General features: G+C 35.8%; 2 protein-coding genes across 2 annotated transcripts in view; one reads left to right on the plus strand and one right to left on the minus strand.

The window, feature by feature from the left end:
- LOC135216621 (uncharacterized) overlaps positions 1-552 on the minus strand; it is a 28,008-nt gene extending 27,456 nt beyond the window's left edge. Inside the window, exon 1 of the mRNA XM_064252003.1 lies at positions 414-552. Coding sequence (XP_064108073.1) covers positions 414-552 — 139 coding nt within the window. The remainder of the gene's footprint in view (positions 1-413) is intronic.
- LOC135216094 (DNA oxidative demethylase ALKBH2-like) overlaps positions 1-20,942 on the plus strand; it is a 584,266-nt gene that overhangs the window by 176,483 nt on the left and 386,841 nt on the right.

Here is a 20,942-nt window from a genome sequence, read left to right on the forward strand (position 1 = left end):
AGGTAAAAATGGATTTTCCCCCGAGTCTGAAACTCCATTTGGAGAAGACCGCTCGTCGCTCCCTCACCTTTGGTGGTCTTTTTTTTTTTTTTTGTGGGGGGGGGGCTGTCAATCTGTGGAAGTTTTCTCATTTAGTTGAGTGTCGTTTTTGGTGGTTCAGTTGGAAATGTGTGCAAATAATAATATTAATAATAATAATAAATAATAATGATAAATAATAATAAATAAATAATCCTTGGGGTTGTGCCCTGAATCTGTGGAACCTTTTTCATTAAGTTCAATGTCTTTGCTTGTTCAGTTGGAATGAGTGCAGATAATAAGTAATAATAATAATAATAATAATAATAATAATAATAATATACAGCAGCTGTCCAAAGTTCATTTGTTCCTTGACGTTTCTGTAGGCTTTTCACCATTTTCCAAAAGGCGATTGAAGCCAGGAGGAGGAGGAGGAGGAGGAGGAGGAGGAGGAGGAGGAGGAGGAGGAGGAGGAGGAGGAGGAGGAGGAGGAGGAGGAGGAGGAGGAGGAGGAGGAGGAGGAGGAGGATACATTATATATCCCCCATTATAGTGTTAGATCGCACGAAATCACACGAAAGATATAGTATTGTGGGGCTGCATATTTGTAATGATGCTAATTGGAAAATATTCCCGACAACAATAATAATGGTGTTTTGTTGTGGCCGTTCTCTTGTTGCTTTTAAATGAACATTTTAATTAATTTGTGGATATTTGTTGCGTTGGCCGATATCAAATGACAAGGTTACGCTGATGCTGCCGTATTGGAAGACCGCTTATTATTCCGCATTTTCATTTGTTAATTCAATGAAGAGATATTATTACGGTTAACAATAGTGTTTGATATTTACGTTCATTTATTACTATAGATAATAATGGGGTAATGTTTCTCAGTTCTAACACCTTTATTGTGTTTATATAACTGAGGTGGATGAAACCGTCTAAATGCTCGTATAGTAATACACCCCTTTTCGTTTACGGAGAGAGAGAGAGAGAGAGAGAGAGAGAGAGAGAGAGAGAGAGAGGTGGGGGGTTTGTTGGGGGGGGGGGGGGGATAACGAACTGTCCAGTATCATACGCCTTTCATTTCCTTTATAGTAAACCTGTCATGCAAATGCCTGCGCTTGAAAGGTCAGAAGAATGCCTGCGGAGTGCGACTGTCTAGTTTTATCCGCTATTACATTGGTTTTTTTTTCTGACATGTTGCGGTTTATATTTATGTTGTAAATATTTATGTTTGCTGATTTAGTATAAGCGTGTTTTCCTCCTCGCTCCATGTTTCCTCCCTGGAGTTAGGGTATTGTATTCAGTGGAATCTTGCTTATGAAACACAGTCCATAGTAAAAAAAATTCCCTTTTTTTTTTTTTTTTTTTACAAAAATCACATTTGTTAGAATAGATTAAGTCCATTTTTTTCTGTCGACCCAGAGATTTAGGTTCACATATACATATGTGTATATCTACTGTATGTATCTATATATACATGTATACATACAAACATGTTTGATTTTAAATCATGAAAAATGTAAAAACGTGATGATTTTATACGAACAAAGGTACAGCCACGAAGGAGAAGTGAAACAATTCAGTTGTATCTCAATGCATCTCAGTTGTTTCACTTTTCCCTCGTGGTTGTGAATTTCTTTTCATACATACATACATGCACACACACACACAACACACACACACACACACACACACACACACACACACACGCACACATATATATATATATATATATATATATATATATATATATATATATATATATATATATATACGTTTGTATCTATATGTATATTGTTCGAATACACTATGACTACTAAGCAATTAAGATTAATATGAGTGTGTTGTAATTTATGTGAAAAATTTCCGATGTGCGAAAAGAAATGAAAGATAAGCCACCCTCCGCTTGTTGCTTCTATTCGAGTGAATTAATTCCTGTAGTTTTAGCCGCATTAATGCCCTTTGAAAACTAATTTGCAATGGGGATAATGGGATCCAGAGAGTAATTATCACTCTTAATTGAAAATTATCCATTCATTTTATGCTGCTATAGAAAAATTGAGATTAATTGCCGAGATGAAAGACTATTAAAAAGTGAATCCCATTAGTTTGAATTCAATTTCCTTGTGTAAACGGATGCGTCTAATAAGGTTTTGTTTTATATATATATTATATATATTATAATCATATTATATATATATATAATAATTAAACCCCACATATATTAACACTATATAATATAATGTATATATTTTCTATATTATTTATATTTATAATATATAATATTTATCTATTAATTATATAGATATAATCCTTTAATTGCTTGTATATATGAATCACGAAAATTTGGAATGTGATGAAGATATTAATAAAGACAAAAGCCACGAAGGAAAACGAAACACTGGAGTACTGTAAGGCCTTTCGACTCAATGTCCTTTACTTACCAGACTGCTAAGTAAAGTACTCCTTCGTATTGCTTTCATTTCCGTGTTTTGCCTATATATATATATATATATATATATATATATATATATATATATATTAATTTAATTAATATATTTTATTATTAATAAAATTTTAAATATACATATATATATATATATATATAATATATATATATATATATTAATATTAAATAGTAAAAATTATTTATAAAAAGCGTGTACAATGATGGATTATTCTTAGAAAATACGGTACTGATTGCGAGTGGTAATGGAAAAATAAGAGAACAAGTAAAGCTCATAATATGTCTATGTGAAAATATTGTGGTGAAATATGAAAATTTCACTGTTAAGCCAAATTAGAAATGCATGAAGGAATTGTTGAACCAAGTATCTTTTAAGGAATTAAAGTGTGACTTCTGAACGAAAAATTTTGTAGCTGTTGTGAAGTGTTTATATAGTATATGTATGCGGTAAATGAATAAGTGAAAAGGGGAGAAATATGATGATATGATTGTAGACGGTTTGGTCGTATGGAAAGAATAGATAGTGTATAATTCGGAAATGGTAAGAGGGATGAGGAGGAGAGAAAGACATAGAAAGGCTGGGTACTTGATATGAAGTGTGTAGTAGAAACGAAAAGCTTTAATTTCCAGGAATCGCAGAGTACATGAAAGATGGAGGTGAATGATGCAGTGTGTGTCAAGGGCTTTGATGTGCTGCTAACGAACGAGGTTTTTGTTTAGTGGTGTTAAGCGACTAATGTTGTGACAGTTTTCTTAAGTGGAGTTATCCACATATGATACAGAAATTTAACAGTGTTTACATTTTAGTTCTTCTCAACAGCGTGTACATTTTATTTCTGATTTGCTTTCAACGTTTTTTGAAGTTCACTCCCATCAAGTAGAACTAGTTCAAGGTTCCTCTCATACAATACTGCTAATATTGTGCTCAGAGATACTTCTCTTCCGACCTTTTGCGGAGACCTCTATTTCCTCCTCCCCTCCTTCGTTACTTACTTCCTTACTTATCCTACCATAACCTGTTACATTTCCATGTAAATGTAATGCCATTCACCTCCACAGTAGCCTGATTTCCATTGACCGTCGTTACTTTACTCCTGCTAACATTAATCTTCAACTCCTTTCTCGTTCCGATAGTTTGAAACTGATTTACCATACTTTGCAGTTTCTCCTCACGGTCACCAACGAACACCAACCTCTCCAAACTCCATTCACTATCCCCCTCTGTTTTATCCCAAAAGACTTTATACCTAATGCACGACTTTCTTCAACTTCTCTCATTGCTTTGTCTCGTCTTCGTTGCTGTCATAAGCTTCAACTTCTCTCATTGCTTTGTCTCGTCTTCATTGGTGTCATAAGCTTTAACTTCTCTCATTGCTTTGTCTCGTCTTCATTGGTGTCATAAGCTTTAACTTCTCTCATTGCTTTGTCTCGTCTTCATTGGTGTCATAAGCTTTAACATCTCTCATTGCTTTGTCTCGTCTTCGTTGTTGTCATAAGCTTTAACTTTTCTCATTGCTTTGTCTCGTCTTCGTTGTTGTCTCGTTTTCGTTGCTGTTATAAGCTTTTACTTCTCTCATTGCTTTGTCTCGTCTTCATTGCTGTCATAAGCTTTAACTTCTCTCATTGCTGTGTATCGTCTTCGTTGCTGTCATAAGCTTTAACTTCCCTCTTTACTTTGTCTCGTCTTCGTTGTTGTCATAAGCTTTAACTTCTCTCATTGCTTTGTCTCGTCTTCATTACTGTCATAAAGCTTTATCCAAATCCATGCCACAAACAGTATATCACCTTTACTCTCCAGTTTGCAACGAAAACATCCGTCAACATACGTTCCTCCTTGTCTAAATGCATATTACCCTTCCCTTATAAATCATTTTGTCTGTCTTATACGACCATATTTCTTCCATAAACCTTCCCCAGTCAACACACACACACACACACATACACGCACACGGACACACAACACACACAACAATGAAATTTCCTGGTTCGATTCCCGAGTGAGCGGAAGCACATTTAAGTGAAGTCTGTTAAATCCCATCATGTCTCTGGTGACCTTAGCAGTGAATTATGCGCCAGAAGACTTGCTGAGAACCGGAAGGTAAGGTTAAATGCCTACAGCCACGATTCCTCTGAGGGGATAAGGTGTGTGAAGAGTGTGTATAATATAGTGTGTGTGTGTGTGTGTGTGTGTGTGTGTGTGTGTGTGTGGAGGAGGAGGAGGAGGAGGAGGAGGAGGAGGAGGAGGAGGAGGAGGAGGAGGAGGAGGAGGAGGAGAGAGAGAGAGAGAGTGAGAGCAGAGAGAGAGAGAGACGAGGAGGGGGAGAGAGAGAGAGATGAGAGAGGAGATTGATTTTTAGAGAGAGAGAGAATATAAATTATGAAACTTTGTGAATAGAAATAATGTATTTTGAAATGTTTTTCCGGCTCACAGGAAAGAGAAATCTCTCTCTCTCTCTCTCTCTCTCTCTCTCTCTCTCTCTCTGAGAAGTAAACTACAGCCATTGTGTGCTGTGATGTCCACTTAGCTTTAGGATTGCTTTTTGCGAGTTTGTCCTTAAAGAAGCTTATACGTTCCAGCTTTCAACCGAAAATTGTCGGCTGGCCTTTTATCTTTTGTGTTTCTGCTCTTGTTTTAGGATTTGGCTTTAACTGACGAATGAGTTTATTAATTATTAATCCTTATCGTTCCCTTCTTTATTCATTTTCAATTATTACGAAAGTAGTTAAACGAGGCCACAGAGTCACATTCTGGAACTAACTAGGAGTTGGCCCCAATATTTTTTTTTTATTTAAAGTTAAGCGAATCTTGGAGGGAGGCAAAGTTCAAGAAGTTGGACAGCTAAGACGGAAGAGATCAAAGTTAACGAAGGGTAATCAAGACAGGAAGCAGATCGGCTGAGATGAAAGGCCCATTAGTACTGCGTCGAGCCCGCCGCGAAGTTCGCACTGAAGGCGATATTCACTTGAAACATTCTCCATTGCCTCATTATTACTAGTTATTGTCATTAACATTGAAGTTACCCGTGTTAACAAAAGTTTTTCTTGAGAGAGAATTGTTACGGGGTAAGAAGTACCTCGGTTTATATGCTTGTTTTGCAGTGAATGCGGTTGCAAGCCTCATGGTCCTGCCCCGTTATTGCCTTTACTTATTATTCCTGTCGGATTTGGGAAGACTCAGATAGGGAACCGCGTGCTTCAAGTTATTTGTGTTATATATTTAACTACGTCAGGTATTATTTATTTGTGTTATATATTTAGCTACGTCAGGTATTATTATCTTATTATAGAACTATTCACAAAAGTAACACAAGTTGATTAAACCCTCAAGTTATTAATGTATTTATTATTTAACTGTATTCACAAAGGTAAGTTAATCACATCCTAACTTTTGTGTTAACTTACGAATTATAGTTATTTCATTTACCCTAAAATGTGTAGGAGGACCGTAAAATATACCCATTAACGAATGACTGAGACATATTCACTTATCATGCGATTTCGCTCTGTCAGAGTTGAGTTAATTCATATTTAGGTATTTGGAGTAAAAAATGAATGTGGTATAAAATACTTCAAAATTTGCGGGAGCCAAAGAATGTGGACCATAAATAAAACATCAGGTCTCATAAATATCCTCTAAAGAAGTAATTTAGTGAGTAGCGTTATGGCCAACTATCAGGGTTTTAATCATACATTAGGCTGCTTTACATAACGTTGTGTTCATAAAGAAATCAGAATAATGCAACGAGCACAAATACTCGAAATACTCGGGAACCGGGAACCAAGTCAAATGTGTTATGGTAATTACAAAGATAAAGAGTGAACAGCAAAAATGATTCGCGTTATTGCAGTTAACGTTATTCTCCTAGTTCCTCCAGTGCAAACCTATGTTTTTTTTTTTTCAGTTTAATTATTCAGAGAATTCAGAGAACTTGTTCGGCACGGCTTTGTTTCAGGCGAGATTAAGAGGGGGTCGTGCATTGGACGGAGCCTGAGATGTCTGCTGTTCTCGGGTTGGTCGACGCCAGGGTGTAGGACTCCATAGGAGGAGGCTCCGCAGCAGGCAATTAGTAAACAGTGCTTGAACAAAAGGGTCATGCCGGCCCCCTCTTCTGGGCTCCCGCTTGCCTCTCACGTCAAGAGCTAATGACCTTCCTTCTAGATCTCGCTCCCTCCACGGTCTTTCATCCTCCTTGACGGAATCGGCTTGCGTCGTCCTGTAATTCTAAATAGTCTCTCTCTCTCTCTCTCTCTCTCTCTCTCTCTCTCTCTCTAAAACACTGACACCGGCACCTACGTATATATACACCCACATTCGTACACACGCCCTCGAAGGATTTCCTCTTTGACTTCAACCTCACGTTGAATCCTTAGATTTCTCCTTTCCCTCTCATCCCTCCTCCTCCTCCTTTCTTCAGCACCCTCCTCTCCCCCTCCTCTATTCAGGGTTAGGAAACCTTTCAGCTTTGTTCACTCGCCTCTGCCTCCTCAACCCAAGATCTATACAAGCCTCAACCCACCTCAACCTATCCTTCACTTCCACTGCCATTTCCTGATGGTATTCCCTGCACTGAGGGTAGACGAGCCGTCTTCATTAGTCGCGGCTTTGCCCCATTAACTGCCTGCCGTCCCCCTTTTCCAGCGAGACTTTTTATTTTTTATTTTTTTTTACATTTTTTAAGCTCTTTTTTTTTTCTCCCTCCATCACGTGCTTTGGACGCTGGACGGTCACTTACACTTGCATTGTTGTGCGGTTTCCAGGTCTTTTTTGTTGGCAGGTAATATTTCTTCTGTGTAGAGTGAATGACAGTAAATTTTTATTTTATATATTTTTCGCAAGTTATATATATATATATATATATGTGTGTGTGTGTGTGTGTGTGTGTGTGTATATAATGATTATACACATGTATATTTATATACATAAAACAAACTAATGTGTATGTTCATGTGCGATGTGATTTTCTTTCATGTATACTTGTGAGCTGCACCTTTATGTAAATAGGCTCAAATCTTATTTTTCATGTTATCTCATTGAGTTTGTATGTATGTATATATATATATATATATATATATATATATATATATATATATATATATATATCTTTGCATATCACGAGAAAAATGGTCATTTTTAACAGCTATTGATCCATCAAGTCAATCGAGTGCTTGACGCAACCTTCAGAACGGTACATAATGGTAAACTGAGAAAATGAATGTGAAATTGTCAACCCTAGAGTATACGTAGTTATATTGAAGTTAAAGGTAGATAAATGTAGGTGCTTGGTAATAAAAATAGTTAAAAGGTAGGTAGATGTAGCTGCACGGTTATAAAGAGAGTTAAAAGGTAGGTAGATGTAGGTGCGTGGTTATAAAAAGAGTTAAAAGGTAGACAGATGAAGTAGCAAGAAGAAATATGGTGTGGCTATAGTAGATTCACATCAACCGTGCATATGATGTCTAGGCCAGTTCCTTACGACGCTCCTGATTGGCTGTTGATAAGCCAATCACAGTGCTGGAAACCCTCAGTCTTTCCCGAGAGTTCACATGGGTAGGATGTATGTTCCACGTTTCCTGAGGGATACGTTTTTCAGAAGTATCCCTCAGGAGAGGTGGAACATATATCCTGCCTATGTGAACTCTGTAATTGGCTTATCAACAGTCAATCAGGAGCGTCGTAAGGGACTGGTCTAAACACCAAATGCACGGTTGATGTGAATCTACTACAATGTTTTTAGATGTTATGTTGTTAATCGCTGACAGTGTAGAAAAGTCGCAGAGGCTGGTGAAAGATTGTATATGCTTATAAGAGTAGATCAAGTTCAGCATGCAGTTAGCTAAAAAGTAATAGTTTAGTATCCCAGCGACACGAGCCTTATATCAAGCAGTAATGAGTTTTAGGTGCAGGCAGTAGAAGAAAAGTTAAGTACTATATCTTAGTTTTACCAGACCACTGAGCTGATTAACAGCTCTCCTAGGACTGGCCCATAGGATTAGATATTTTTACGTGGCTAGGAATCAACTGGTCACCTAGCAACGGGACCTACAGCCTATTGTGGGATCCGAACCACATTGTATCGAGAAATGAATTTCTATCAACAGAAATAAATTCCTCTGATTCCACGTTGGCCGCGCCGAGAATCGAACTTCGGACCACCGGATTGGTAGCCGAACGCGAAAATACCAAGCGTCCAACGAGGAACTTAGGTGGTAGAAGAACAAGACTTTCTGTAGGTATTGACGTTGGCAAAGGCGTGCGAAAGAAGTGTGTGTCTTAAAAACAACATTAAGATTTGTTAGGAAGAGGTCCATGAAGCCGAAAACTCTAATCAGAACTGTGTATGATGATACTGAGCGTTCTGAAGTATGAGTGGATATACTTTACGGATTACCAATGAGTTAATATTTTCATACTGCACAGTACAAGAACCTTTTCATGTCCTTACTATGAATCTAGAATGCTCGATTTGGCCATATTAGGCCAATACTCTGAACTGAATTGAGGCCTTAATATTGTTGAAGTAATTTACCGGATATACCTCACTTGTTTACTAAAATACCCGTCCTGATTTTTCACTTGTTTAGGTTCCAAGTTCTTGTTCAGTTTTCAGTTCTTGATAGAGTTTCACTGGCTTTTACGGACGCACTTCTGTCCTGTGAACGGGGTTTGGGGGGACACGGATCTGCCCGGTGAGTCATCAGCAGCCACCGCCTCTTCCCCCCAGGTCTTACGTGGTGTACAGGGCTTGGCCACTTATTCTTATTCATTGCAAGTGTAATGATTGTCTGTGTCCTCTGCTGCCCAATAGCGACCTTTAAACCTCTAAAAATGATGTAAATTTCTAGTTAATTTTAAACTGCAGCCTACTTGTAGTATATCTGATACTTTGTGTCATTGTGCTTTTTCCTTGTTTAAGGTTTTGTGATACTGAAGGTGATTTTTTTTTCCATCCCGTTGCGTTATTTTTTTCATATATGGGCTTAACGATCCGTAGGCGCTTGCTTTGTAAACTGTATATTTTTACTTGTTCCGTAAGAATTTTGGGCAATTTTCAATTGTAAAGGTTGTATAATAATCGTAATAAACTATTTGTGAAGGTTTGGAGAAATGTACGGTTTAGGTATGGAAACTGTATTATTATTATTTATTATTATTATTGTTGTTATTGTTTTAAAAACATTTGTTATTCCTTTCTAGAGGGCGTGGTGTCAGAAATAAGAACTTTCCGGTTCTGAGGTAGTCTCATGGGTTGAGGTTCCTTGCACCAAGTTCTGTTAGTGAAGGATCTGTGTTGTTGGTGTCCATTCACAGCTGGGTTAGTGGGTAGCTAGCTTTGGAACCGAACAGACGGCGTTGCGAGTGAGTAAACCTCTGCTAGTAAGTTACGGCACCGATGCTAATTAGTGTTATCATAATCGTCAGAATTTAAAACAAACAAAAAAGAGAAATGATAAATCCACAAAATTATATATATATATATATATATATATATATATATATATATATATATATACATACATATATATATGTATATATGTATATATATATATATATATATATATATATATATATATATATGTATATGTATATTGTATCACATCACCGTGATTCATATACATGCATTAAGCTACAAATGTCCTTTTAATATCCAATTCGCTTTACCTCGAAATTGATATATTGGCCGAGTCTGTAAGAAGACGTCACTGAAGTCCCGATTTCTCCTCCGTGCACTGGTTCGATTCCACAGGAGGACGAAATCATTATCAATTAAAAAATTCCCCTTCGGTTAACATATATGAAAATATGTTAATTCCGAGGTAGAGCGAATTGGATATTAAAGGACATTTGTAGCTTAATGCGCTTATAATATATATATATATATATATATATATATATATATATATATATATATATATATGTGTGTGTGTGTGTGTGTGTGTGTGTGTGTGTGTATGTGTATACATACATACATATATATATATATATATATATATATATATATATATATATATATATATATTTACTTACGTACATGTATATAATAGAAAAGAATGCAAGCCTTAAAAAAAAGAGAGAGAAAAAAAATGCGTGTTGCATAGCCCTCTCAAAGTGGTATTTCGGGATCTCAAACCGTAGACCGTCGCGGTCGACGTCAATAATACCCCCAGAATGACCTTCCCCACCTCCGCAACAAAAGGGATGAAAAACTATTTTGGTAGTGACCGACCCTAATGATTAGGGGAGAGAGGGATATTAGGGAAAAAGAGCGAAATGGTAAATACGCCGCGGGAGTTGAATTCAACAGCCACAAGTACCGAAGTTGGGGAGTTTACGATTTAGTGATATCTCAGTGATTTTTTTTATTCGATGTTCAGCTGGGTGCTATAAATTGTAAGAGAGAAGGAAGAACAAAATACCTTTCCTTATCAAGCTAGGTCCACGTTGAGAGAGAGAGAGAGAGAGAGAGAGACCTTACAGACCTTACATCTTGTTCGGGTTGCCCCAGGTCCCTCAGTGTGAGGCACCTCTAATGTCTACCAGAGAGTTGCTAGTACATCTTCCGGTATATTTTGCATCTTCCAATCTTGGATGGTCTGGGATGCAGTTTAGATATTTGTCGAGCTTATTCTTAAACACATCTACGCTCACTCCTGATATATTCCTCAGATGAGCTGGCAACGCATTGAATAGACGCTGCATTATCGATGCTGGTGCGTAGTGGATTAATGTCCTGTGTGCTTTCCTTATTTTTCCTGGTATAGTTTTGGGCACTATTAATCTACCTCTGCTTGCTCTTTCTGATATTTTTAGTTCCATGATATTTTCTGCTATTCCTTCTATCTGTTTCCATGCCTGAATTATCATGTAGCGTTCTCTTCTCCTAGACTATATAATTTTAAGGATTGTAGTCTTTCCCAGTAGTCAAGGTCTTTAACTTCTTCTATTCTAGCTGTAAAGGACCTTTGTACACTCTCTATTTGTGCAATATCCTTTTGATAGTGTGGGTACCATATCATATTGCAATATTCAAGTGGACTACGAACATATGTTTTATAAAGCATAATCATGTGTTCAGCTTTTCTTGTTTTGAAGTGCCGTAACAACATTCCCATTTTTGCTTTACATTTTGCCAACAGAATTGCTATTTGATCATTGCATAACATGTTCCTATTCATCATCACACCAAGGTCTTTAACTGCTTCCTTATTTGTGATTGTCTCATTATTAGGTCCCCTATATGCATATAGCTTTCTTTCTCTGTCTCCATAATTTATTGATTCAAATTTATCAGAGTTAAATACCATCCTATTTACCTCTGCCCAATCATATACTTTGTTAAGGTCTCTTTGTAGAGCGTTCCTATCTTCGTCACAAGTAATTTCCCTACTTATTCTTGTGTCATCTGCGAAACTACTCACTACCGAATCCTTAACATTACTGTCTATGTCTTCAATCATAATAACAAACAGTATTGCAGCTAACACCGTACCTTGCGGCACACCGGATATTACCTTGGCTTCATCCGATTTCTCGTCGTTTGCAATAACTATCTGTTTTCTGTTGTGTAAAAATTCTTTTAACCATCTTCCTACTTTATCCACGATATTGTGTTTTCTAATTTTCTTCGCTAATATATTATGGTCTACTTTGTCAAAAGCTTTTGCAAAGTCTAAATAAACCACATCTGTTTCATTTCTGCTTTTCATATTTTTGAATATGTTCTCACGGTGGACTAACAGTTGGGTTTGTGGTACTTTTTCTGGGTACGAAACATGTTGTCCTTTATTAAACAAATTATTTTTTATTAAATGTTTCATAATATTTTTCTTCATTACCCTTTCATACACTTTCATAATATGTGATGTTAGACTCGCAGGCCTATAATTACTTGCTTCTAGTCTTGATCCACTTTTGAAAGTAGGGGTAATATATGCTAATTTGTGCTCATCATAAATCTTGCCTGTATCTACACTTTGTCTTAATAATATTGCAAGTGGCTTTGCGATAGAATGAACTACTTTCTTTAACAAAATAGCAGGCACTCCATCAGGCCCTGCAGCAGCTCCATTTTTAATTTCATTAATAGCCTGCACAATATCAGCTTCATTAATATCTATGTCAGCTAAATATTTACTATTTTCATCTCTTACTTCTATATCATTATCTTCATTATCTATTCTAGGGGTGAATTCTCTCTTATATCGTTCTGCCAATATGTTGCAAATTTCCTTTTTTTCATTCGTTAATCTCCCTTTTCTTAGAGGGCCTATTTCTATTCTTCTTTTATTCATCTTCTTCGCATATGAGTATAATAGTTTGGGATTTTGCTTGATATTTAATAGGGTTTTTTCTTCCAAGTCCCGTTTTTCATTTTCTTTTGATTGTATAATCTTTTGTTCTGCATTTTCTATCTTACTTTTTAGTTCTAACTAATTTCCATGCATTTTTTTCTTTTGCAAGACCTTTTTTCCACTTTCTGATTTTCTGGAACAAGATCCTTCTGTCTCTTGGTATGCATGACTGATGTTTACTTTTCTTCTTCGGTATATATTTATCCACTATTTTCTCTAATATTTTATATAATATCTCCATATTTACCTTTATGTCATCACTTACGAAAATGTTATCCCAATCTTTGTTTAATTCTTCATTTATTTCTGACCATTTTATATTTTTACTGTAGAAGTTGTATTTTCCATATCCTTCCCACTTTTTCATTTCTTGCTTATCTCTGTTTTCACTTGCTTTGGAATGGGCTGTTAATTCTATGACATTATGGTCTGAAATACTCGCATTATAAACTATTATTTCTTTAACATAATTCATCTCGTTCACAAATACTAGGTCTAAAGTATTTTCCTTTTTGTTGGCAGGTGATTTATTTGTTGAATGTTGTATTCTAGTAGCATATCTAATAGCTTTTCGAATTGGCTCTTATCTTCTGCACTACTATTACTCTCTTTTTTATATGTATAAGTACATCCACAATCTCCTATTCGTTCTTTCCAGTCTACGAAAGGAAAGTTGAAGTCTCCAGATAGGAGAATAGTCCAGTCCTTGTGATTTCTACATATATCATCCAATTTTTCTATTATTAAGTCAAACTCTTTAGTATTAGGAGGTCTATATATTACTATGTTCATTAATTTTTCAGATTCAAATTCTACCGCTATTAGTTCACATTCTGAGTTACTATATTTCTCATATATTTTTCCTTGTTTTTTGTCTTTCCCATATATTGCGGTTCCCCCTTGATTCCTATTTTTTCTATCTGATCTATAAGTTTGGAACCCTTTTATTTGATCATCATACCCAGTCTCTTGGGAATACCAGGTTTCATTTATATTCATTATATCTATTTTCTTTTCAATTTGGGTTAGTTCTTCTAAGTACTCTATTTTTCTTTTTGAGTTACTCGTAACTAAACCCTGCGCATTCATCACTATGATGGTTTGCGTGTTTTCTCCTTCATTTAATATTGGTAATAATAAGGATTTTCCATGTCTCTTTCCTGTTCTGGTATGTTGTTCTTTTTTTCATTTCCAGAAATTCTGACATTAAAAAATCCAACTTTTCCATAATATTTGTTCTTCCTTCATCATAATTATTCATTTTGTGTCTGAATCTGCAATTTTCTCCATATCTGCAATATCCTTTTGCATAATAAAAACAGTTATTATCTCTTGAGTAGAATCTTGGAGCTGATGCATTGAAATTTTTGCTGACACCTCTGCATATCTCGTTGATGGCTTGCTTTTTTCTTTTACCTGATATTCTTCATTCCTCTCTTTATTTGTTTCTTTCTTATTTTGGATTTTATTACTTGATTGGTTATTTATTTGATTATTTTTCATGGCTACAGGGTGCATATATTTACATTTTTTGTCGAACTTACATCCTTTTCCTTCTTTTAGGTTTTTGCATATTTTTGGATGTAGATCTCTGCAATCATCCTCATATCCATCTAGGTATGCACATTTACCATATATTTCATAGTTGTGACATACCTTAGGATGTTTGTAGTAACATTTTTCTCCAAATCTGCAATTCCCTCTTTTCAAAAGGTTGCAGACTTTGTCTTTTTTGTCTATTTTTTCCTCTTTCCCGTCATTGTGTAGATCTGGGTAGAGCCTCTTCGGCATTTTCTTTTGTGTTGTCATATCGTAATTTATTTCTTCGTTGGTATGCTGCTTTATAGCCTCATATGTAGTATCAATGAGTATCTCTGCATCCATACTTTTATCTTGTTCTTTGTTTTCCTTATCTTTTTCTGTCATTTCAGTTTTGTTTACTTCTCTTACGTTTTCCTCTTCTTCTTCTTCTTCTTCTTCTTCTTCCTCTTCCTCTTCTTCTTCTTCTTCATCCTCAACTATTTGTACATTCAATCTTGATTTAATAACATTGTCTATCCATGGTAGACATGTTGAGCAAAAAATTCTTGTGTCTTTTCTCATATCTTGCATTACTTCAGCACACTGTGGATGGGTCGGAATGTTGCATGCAGCACATTTTTCTGATTAGGTTTTGTGATTAACTATGCTTATACCACACCTTACACAGTTTACATGCTTTTGGCATTATTTTTCCTAATGCATCAATTAGGATATTCACAAGGTTCACTTTATTCATTTTCTTTGTCGGAATATGTTGGTTTATGTAAATTCTCTTGACCACTTGGATTTTATTTGGAACTTCTTCAATTATTTTCAAGATGTTTTCAGTTGATTTGTTCCAGTTTGAAGGATTGTATCCTTCTAATATATCTATGAATGCTTTTGTATCTTTTTGGTTAGGCTGTTGCTGATTTCATAGATCAGAAATGCCAGTTCCCTTCCTGCTACCTCATCGTATTGCGAATCTGCCAAGCAAGCTAAATCTCGCCATTTTTTTCCGCAGTTGGAACTTACTGCCATCTTGTTCTGATTTACAGTATTTCACTTGATAAACTAACTTAGAAGACGCTTTATCCTACTATTTTCACACTAATCTTATCACCGATAGTTCACGAACACTTCTAGATATTTCTCAAATTCTAGACGTATGTTAAACTTGTGATATCTGTTGATTAATCTGACTTCGCGCAGGAACGTCTCACCAAGCAAGATGACTACTACTACTACGAGAGAGAGAGAGAGAGAGATTGCCGCAACAGTCGTGTTCCGTGCTATAAAGAAAAAGGGGAAAAATTACCCGCTGCCGTTTAGCCCATGTTAAAATAGAGAGAGAGAGAGAGAGAGAAATATACAATGTGAATATATTCCTCAAGGAAAGTTTAATTGTATGTCTCGTACCAGTAAGAGAGAGAGAGAGAGAGAGAGAGAGAGAGAGAGCAAATATATATAATAAAAATAGCTTTCTGAGGAAAAGTTTAATTGTAGGTCTCGTGCAAAAGTCTTTCATACTTGGAACGGCCACTGGTAATTGGGGCTCATTAAGAAATATTATCTCGGATAAAAGAAAATGATGAGTCATTAGGCAGTTGTGGTCGAAAGACTTCTAGACGGTAATGAAGATTATGATTAGAAAAAAATAAAAAAACGTGAGCTCCTGTCTCATGGGATGAAAATTTTAAAATATCAGTAAGGTGTCTTTTATGGTAGCGTATGCATGTACGATTGATTGTTGGGTGGGTTGAGTCCTTAGGTCCACATCATGCTCATGGCTCCTGTGGGGTAAGACCCTGTGCTGTTTACAAAACTTTTTACTTGCGTCAGAAAAACAGAAAACTGACTTATAGATGGAGAATTCTCTCTCCTGCCTGTTAGCGCTAATTCGTTTACATCCAAACAAGTTTCGGGTATGTTAAAATTCATGACGTTTCTCTTATTGCAACTTCCAACTTTAAATGGTCACTTGCTAGGTGGGGATTAAATTCCCCTTAAGTTATATTTATTGGTAACAGTTTATGAACACAAAAACTCGACCACATTCTTTATTGAACTAGAAAATATGTTTAACGCAAATGTTGTGATGGCCAATTTTGATGTGGTGTGGGATAATTGCTTACGGATGTGACATATGTTGAGACAACAGATAAAGTTACTATTGGTAGTTTAGTTACTGTTGGTAATACGTTCCTCGTTGGACGGGTGGTTTACGTGCTCGCCTACCGGTTCGGTAGTCCCGAGTTCGATTCCCCACCCTGCAACGTGGAGTCAGAGGAATTTGTTTCTGATGATTAGAAATTAATTTCTCGATATAATGTGGTTCGGATCCCACAGTAAGCTGTAGGTCCCGTTGCTAGGTAACCAATTGGTTCCTAGCCACGTAAAAGTGTCTAATCCTTCGGGCCAGCCCTAGGGGAGTGATGTTAATCAGCTCAGTGGTCTGGTTAAACTAAGATATACTTAACCGTTGGTAATGGAAGTCTAAACCAGCATGAACAGGATAGAAATAATTCAGAGACTATATTTATAAAATTTGTTTATCTTCAAATGCACAACTATATTAACTATATAATATCTTGTTGAATGTATTTGGATATTTGTTTTTAAATAATTAGCCATTTATTGATAAATTCAACGTTTACTGCTGAATAAAGGAATGTTCTTTTATTAGAAAGATTCCAAAGCCTTGTAGTTGCTTCTTTCACCTACTTGGAAGCCTCCTCACTTTTTTTTTTTTTTTTTTTTTTTGTCAGACCAATTCTTTGTAGTTCCTCTCTCCTATTTTCTCCTGAGACTTTCGTTCAAATCATGGCATCTGCTTTAGAATTCTGTGGTCTGTCTATTCAACCATGCGAACTTTCGCACCCCATCATCATATCAATATTACCAGCAAACTATCTACTCACCACATATGATAGACATGCAGTTAACGTCGTCGTCGTCAGATTCAGTCTTTTATGTCTCTTAACACAACCCCACCCACTCCATATCCACAAGGAGATGGTTCGTCCATTTGACCGTAATCTCTAACATTTTCCTATGACATTCCTCAAGACATCTTCTTACTTTTTATCATTGGTCTTTCTACATAAAATACTCCCAAATATATCAGTGAGTCAAATACTTGCATGTTGTCAAATTATATACATTTTCCTCACTCCATTTTCGTGGTATCCGTTTATTTTTTATAACTTCTTGCTGTATTAAATGCTAGTTTCTCTGACGCATTTTCTAAATCTTTCACTAATGTGCGCAACATTTATCCTGTGTGTAGCGATGTATCCTCCACAAACATCTGCCGCATCTTCTATTCAAATATATTATTTTTTTAATTTAACAGTCTGGGAGAAAGGGCTTCAGTGGCGTGATCGGTATGGCATTGGCCTGCCACCTCGGTGCCCGCGATTTAGATTCTCGGGCATTCCATTGAGGTGTGAGAGATGTGTATTTTTGGTGATAGAAGTTCACGCTCGACGTAGTTCGGAAGTCACATAAAGTCGTTGGTCCCGTTGCTGAATAACCACTGGTTTCATGCAACGTAAAAACACCATACAAACAAACAAACAAACAAATAAATAAACTGGGAGATGTTACATAAATTCCCTTTCTCTGACCAGCTCTTTCACTTTTCCGTCCACAGCTACTGCCACTTCTTAATACATTCGTGATGCATAATTATTTTTCCGTAAGCTTTCTAATTCTGAAAATGGAGTTACTTTTAAAAAGTACATTCGACACCATATACGTATACTGCAAGCTGTGTCTATCACGTGCCGTGTGCGGGAAAGGTATGTAAAAAGCATAATTAACCCAGACTTATAAATACTTTTCCCATCACTTTCAAACTTATCGCATAATTCTCATAAAAGGCTTAATTCACATGGTCACTCTCTTGATTAAACCAGGACCATATATTTTGTGTGTGTGTTTGTGTGTGTGTGTGTGTGTGTGTGTGTGTGTGGGTGTGTGTGTTCGTGCATGTATGTGTATCAGCATGAGCAAAGCATAATTTGAATTGTAGAGTACAATTATAGAAGGGCAGATAGACCTCCATTTATAATTGGAGAATAATTTCCCAAATCATTGCTGGTCAGAAACTCATGTAAGGGAAGTCCGTTGTTTGTGAATGTAATTATATATTTCAAACAGTTAAATATGCAAGCTAAATATTTAATGAAGACTGAAACCAAGACTTGCACTGTGTGTTAGATCCTCTGTGAAGGAACTGCTAGAAGTTGTAAGTTTCTTTGGAACGTATAGGAACATCGACCAAGAGGAAATTCGTCAAGTATGGCCCCAAAGCCCAAAGAACCAGTAACCATTCTCTAGGAAGCAAATCTTTTCCGCATTGAGAGTAATTAAGAAGGTTTCATTGAGGAAAGTCAAAGATTCGTTATCATCCTGCTTGCATAAAGGGCCCGCAGTTTGATCAGGACTCCTTGAGAGCCCGAATTTTAAAGATTAAATTCGAGATGTAATCTTAGTGGCGAAGAAGTTTGCGATTAAATGTGTTCTCTAGTGTTGTTTTTTCAAGTCGTAAAATTGTCAGGTTGTTTTATATTCTGCGTTTATGTACTAATAGTAATAACTTGAGGTCCTGTAATTGTATACTCCATTTAGCGAAAATATCATTCCGTGATGATCCTCCAAGGCATGAGCAGATCAAACTTGGTATAGCTGTCTATTGTTATTCCTCTTAATATGTAATGTCCTCATTGCTTTAAGACAAATAAGCTACACAGTTTTATGCCAACATTTCATCATACTTATTAAAAAAAAAACGGAGGTATCTCTCAATTTTTATTTATTTATTTATGTATTTTTGTGAGCTGTATCGCCATTGATTTTTTCGGGGTGTGAGAACTTCTTGATCAACAGATTTTCTGAATAGGATTTCCAAAATGATAATGTAACTTCCAGTGAAGGAAGCTTTAAAGGTATGTACCAAAAAAAGCCATTTGATAATGCGGTAGTGTATTTTGTACCAAAAAAACTCAATTAGTAATGCAGTAGTAAATGTCTGTGACTTGGAAAAATAGGTGAAGGGTATCCCCCAGGGGTCAAAAGGTACGGTATTGAGGGGGCCAACTTGTTTGTGATAGCAAGATCTGAAGGAAATGGAAAAAACTTGACTCAAAAAGAAGAATAAAATTTCGTCAGAGGATGAATATGGATGGTAATGAGGATGCAGCAATATCTTTTTCTGTGTAATTCTTGGTGTATTGTTAAGGAGTGGTCCTCATTGTCTGTGGAATGAATGAAAGTATAAAGCACCAGAAAAGGGGCGCATTTTATCCTCTTCCTGAAAAACTAGAAATTGTATTCAATTTGAAATATGAAAGAAATAGCATTGCTATTATTGCACAATAAGCTAAAAATCCTGCCCATTTATTTCGATTATTTGTAAAAAAATATAATGGTAATAATATTGTTATTATTGCACCAAGTAAACTGACAGTTCTGCTCTCTTATTTCGATTATATTTGTAAAAAAAATATGATAATTGTAATAATACTGTTATTATTGGATCAAATAAACAAAATTCTGACCTTTCATTTCGATTATATTTATCAAAAAATATAATAGTAATAATATTGTTATTATTGCACCAAATAAACTGACAGTTCTGCACTTTATTTCGATTATATTTGTAAATAAATATAATAATTGTAATAATACTGTTATTAATGGATCAAATAAACAAAATTCCTCCCTCTCATTCCGATTATATTTATAAAAAAATACAATAATGGTAATAAGACTGCTATTATTGTATCAAATAAACAAAATTCTGACCGCTCATTTCGATTATATTTGTCAAAAAATATAATAGTAATAATATTGTTGTTATTGCAACAAATAAACTGACAGTTCTACCCTTTATTTCGATTATATTTGTAAACAAAAAAAATAATAATGGTAATAATACTGTTATTAATGGATCAAATACACAAACTTCTGCCCTCTCATTTCGATTATATTTATCAAAAAATATAATAGTAATAATATTGTTATTAGTGCACCAAATAAAATAACAGTTCTGCCCCCTTATTCGATTATATTTGGAAATTCTCCTGCATCAACAAAACGCCATTGGAGGCGACCCAGCACAAGAAAGAGACCAGGGACACACCAGCAACGCGGCATTAGGTTTCTTGAATTTGGTCCCTACGAAAAAAAGAAAAAAGGAAAAAAATATGGTCCAAATTGGGTTTTGGAGGATGGAAACGTGCTCCAAGCGAGAGTATGATCCGGAAAAAGTATTGGTTTCGGAGTTGAAACTCGAGGGTAACACCGGAAATTGAGTTTTAAAAACTCGTGGGGAATTTTATCTTTTGGGGGCGAAAATAAATTTGCGTTTTCTCGGATAAATGAAAATGTATAATGTGTGAATGCAGGAATAGGATGGCGAGATGAACGGAGTATTTTCTTGCTATCCAGAGAAAGTGAGACTGTGGTGAAGGAGAATGCATGAATAAGTATATGAGTGAATAAGGAGACGATTGGTTGATAATTCAAATACAAAGGAAATCTAAAATTATAAATGTATCGGTAATTAAGTGAT

The sequence above is a fragment of the Macrobrachium nipponense genome, chromosome 6, assembly GCF_015104395.2.
Source record: "Macrobrachium nipponense isolate FS-2020 chromosome 6, ASM1510439v2, whole genome shotgun sequence".
Lineage (NCBI taxonomy): Eukaryota > Metazoa > Arthropoda > Malacostraca > Decapoda > Palaemonidae > Macrobrachium > Macrobrachium nipponense.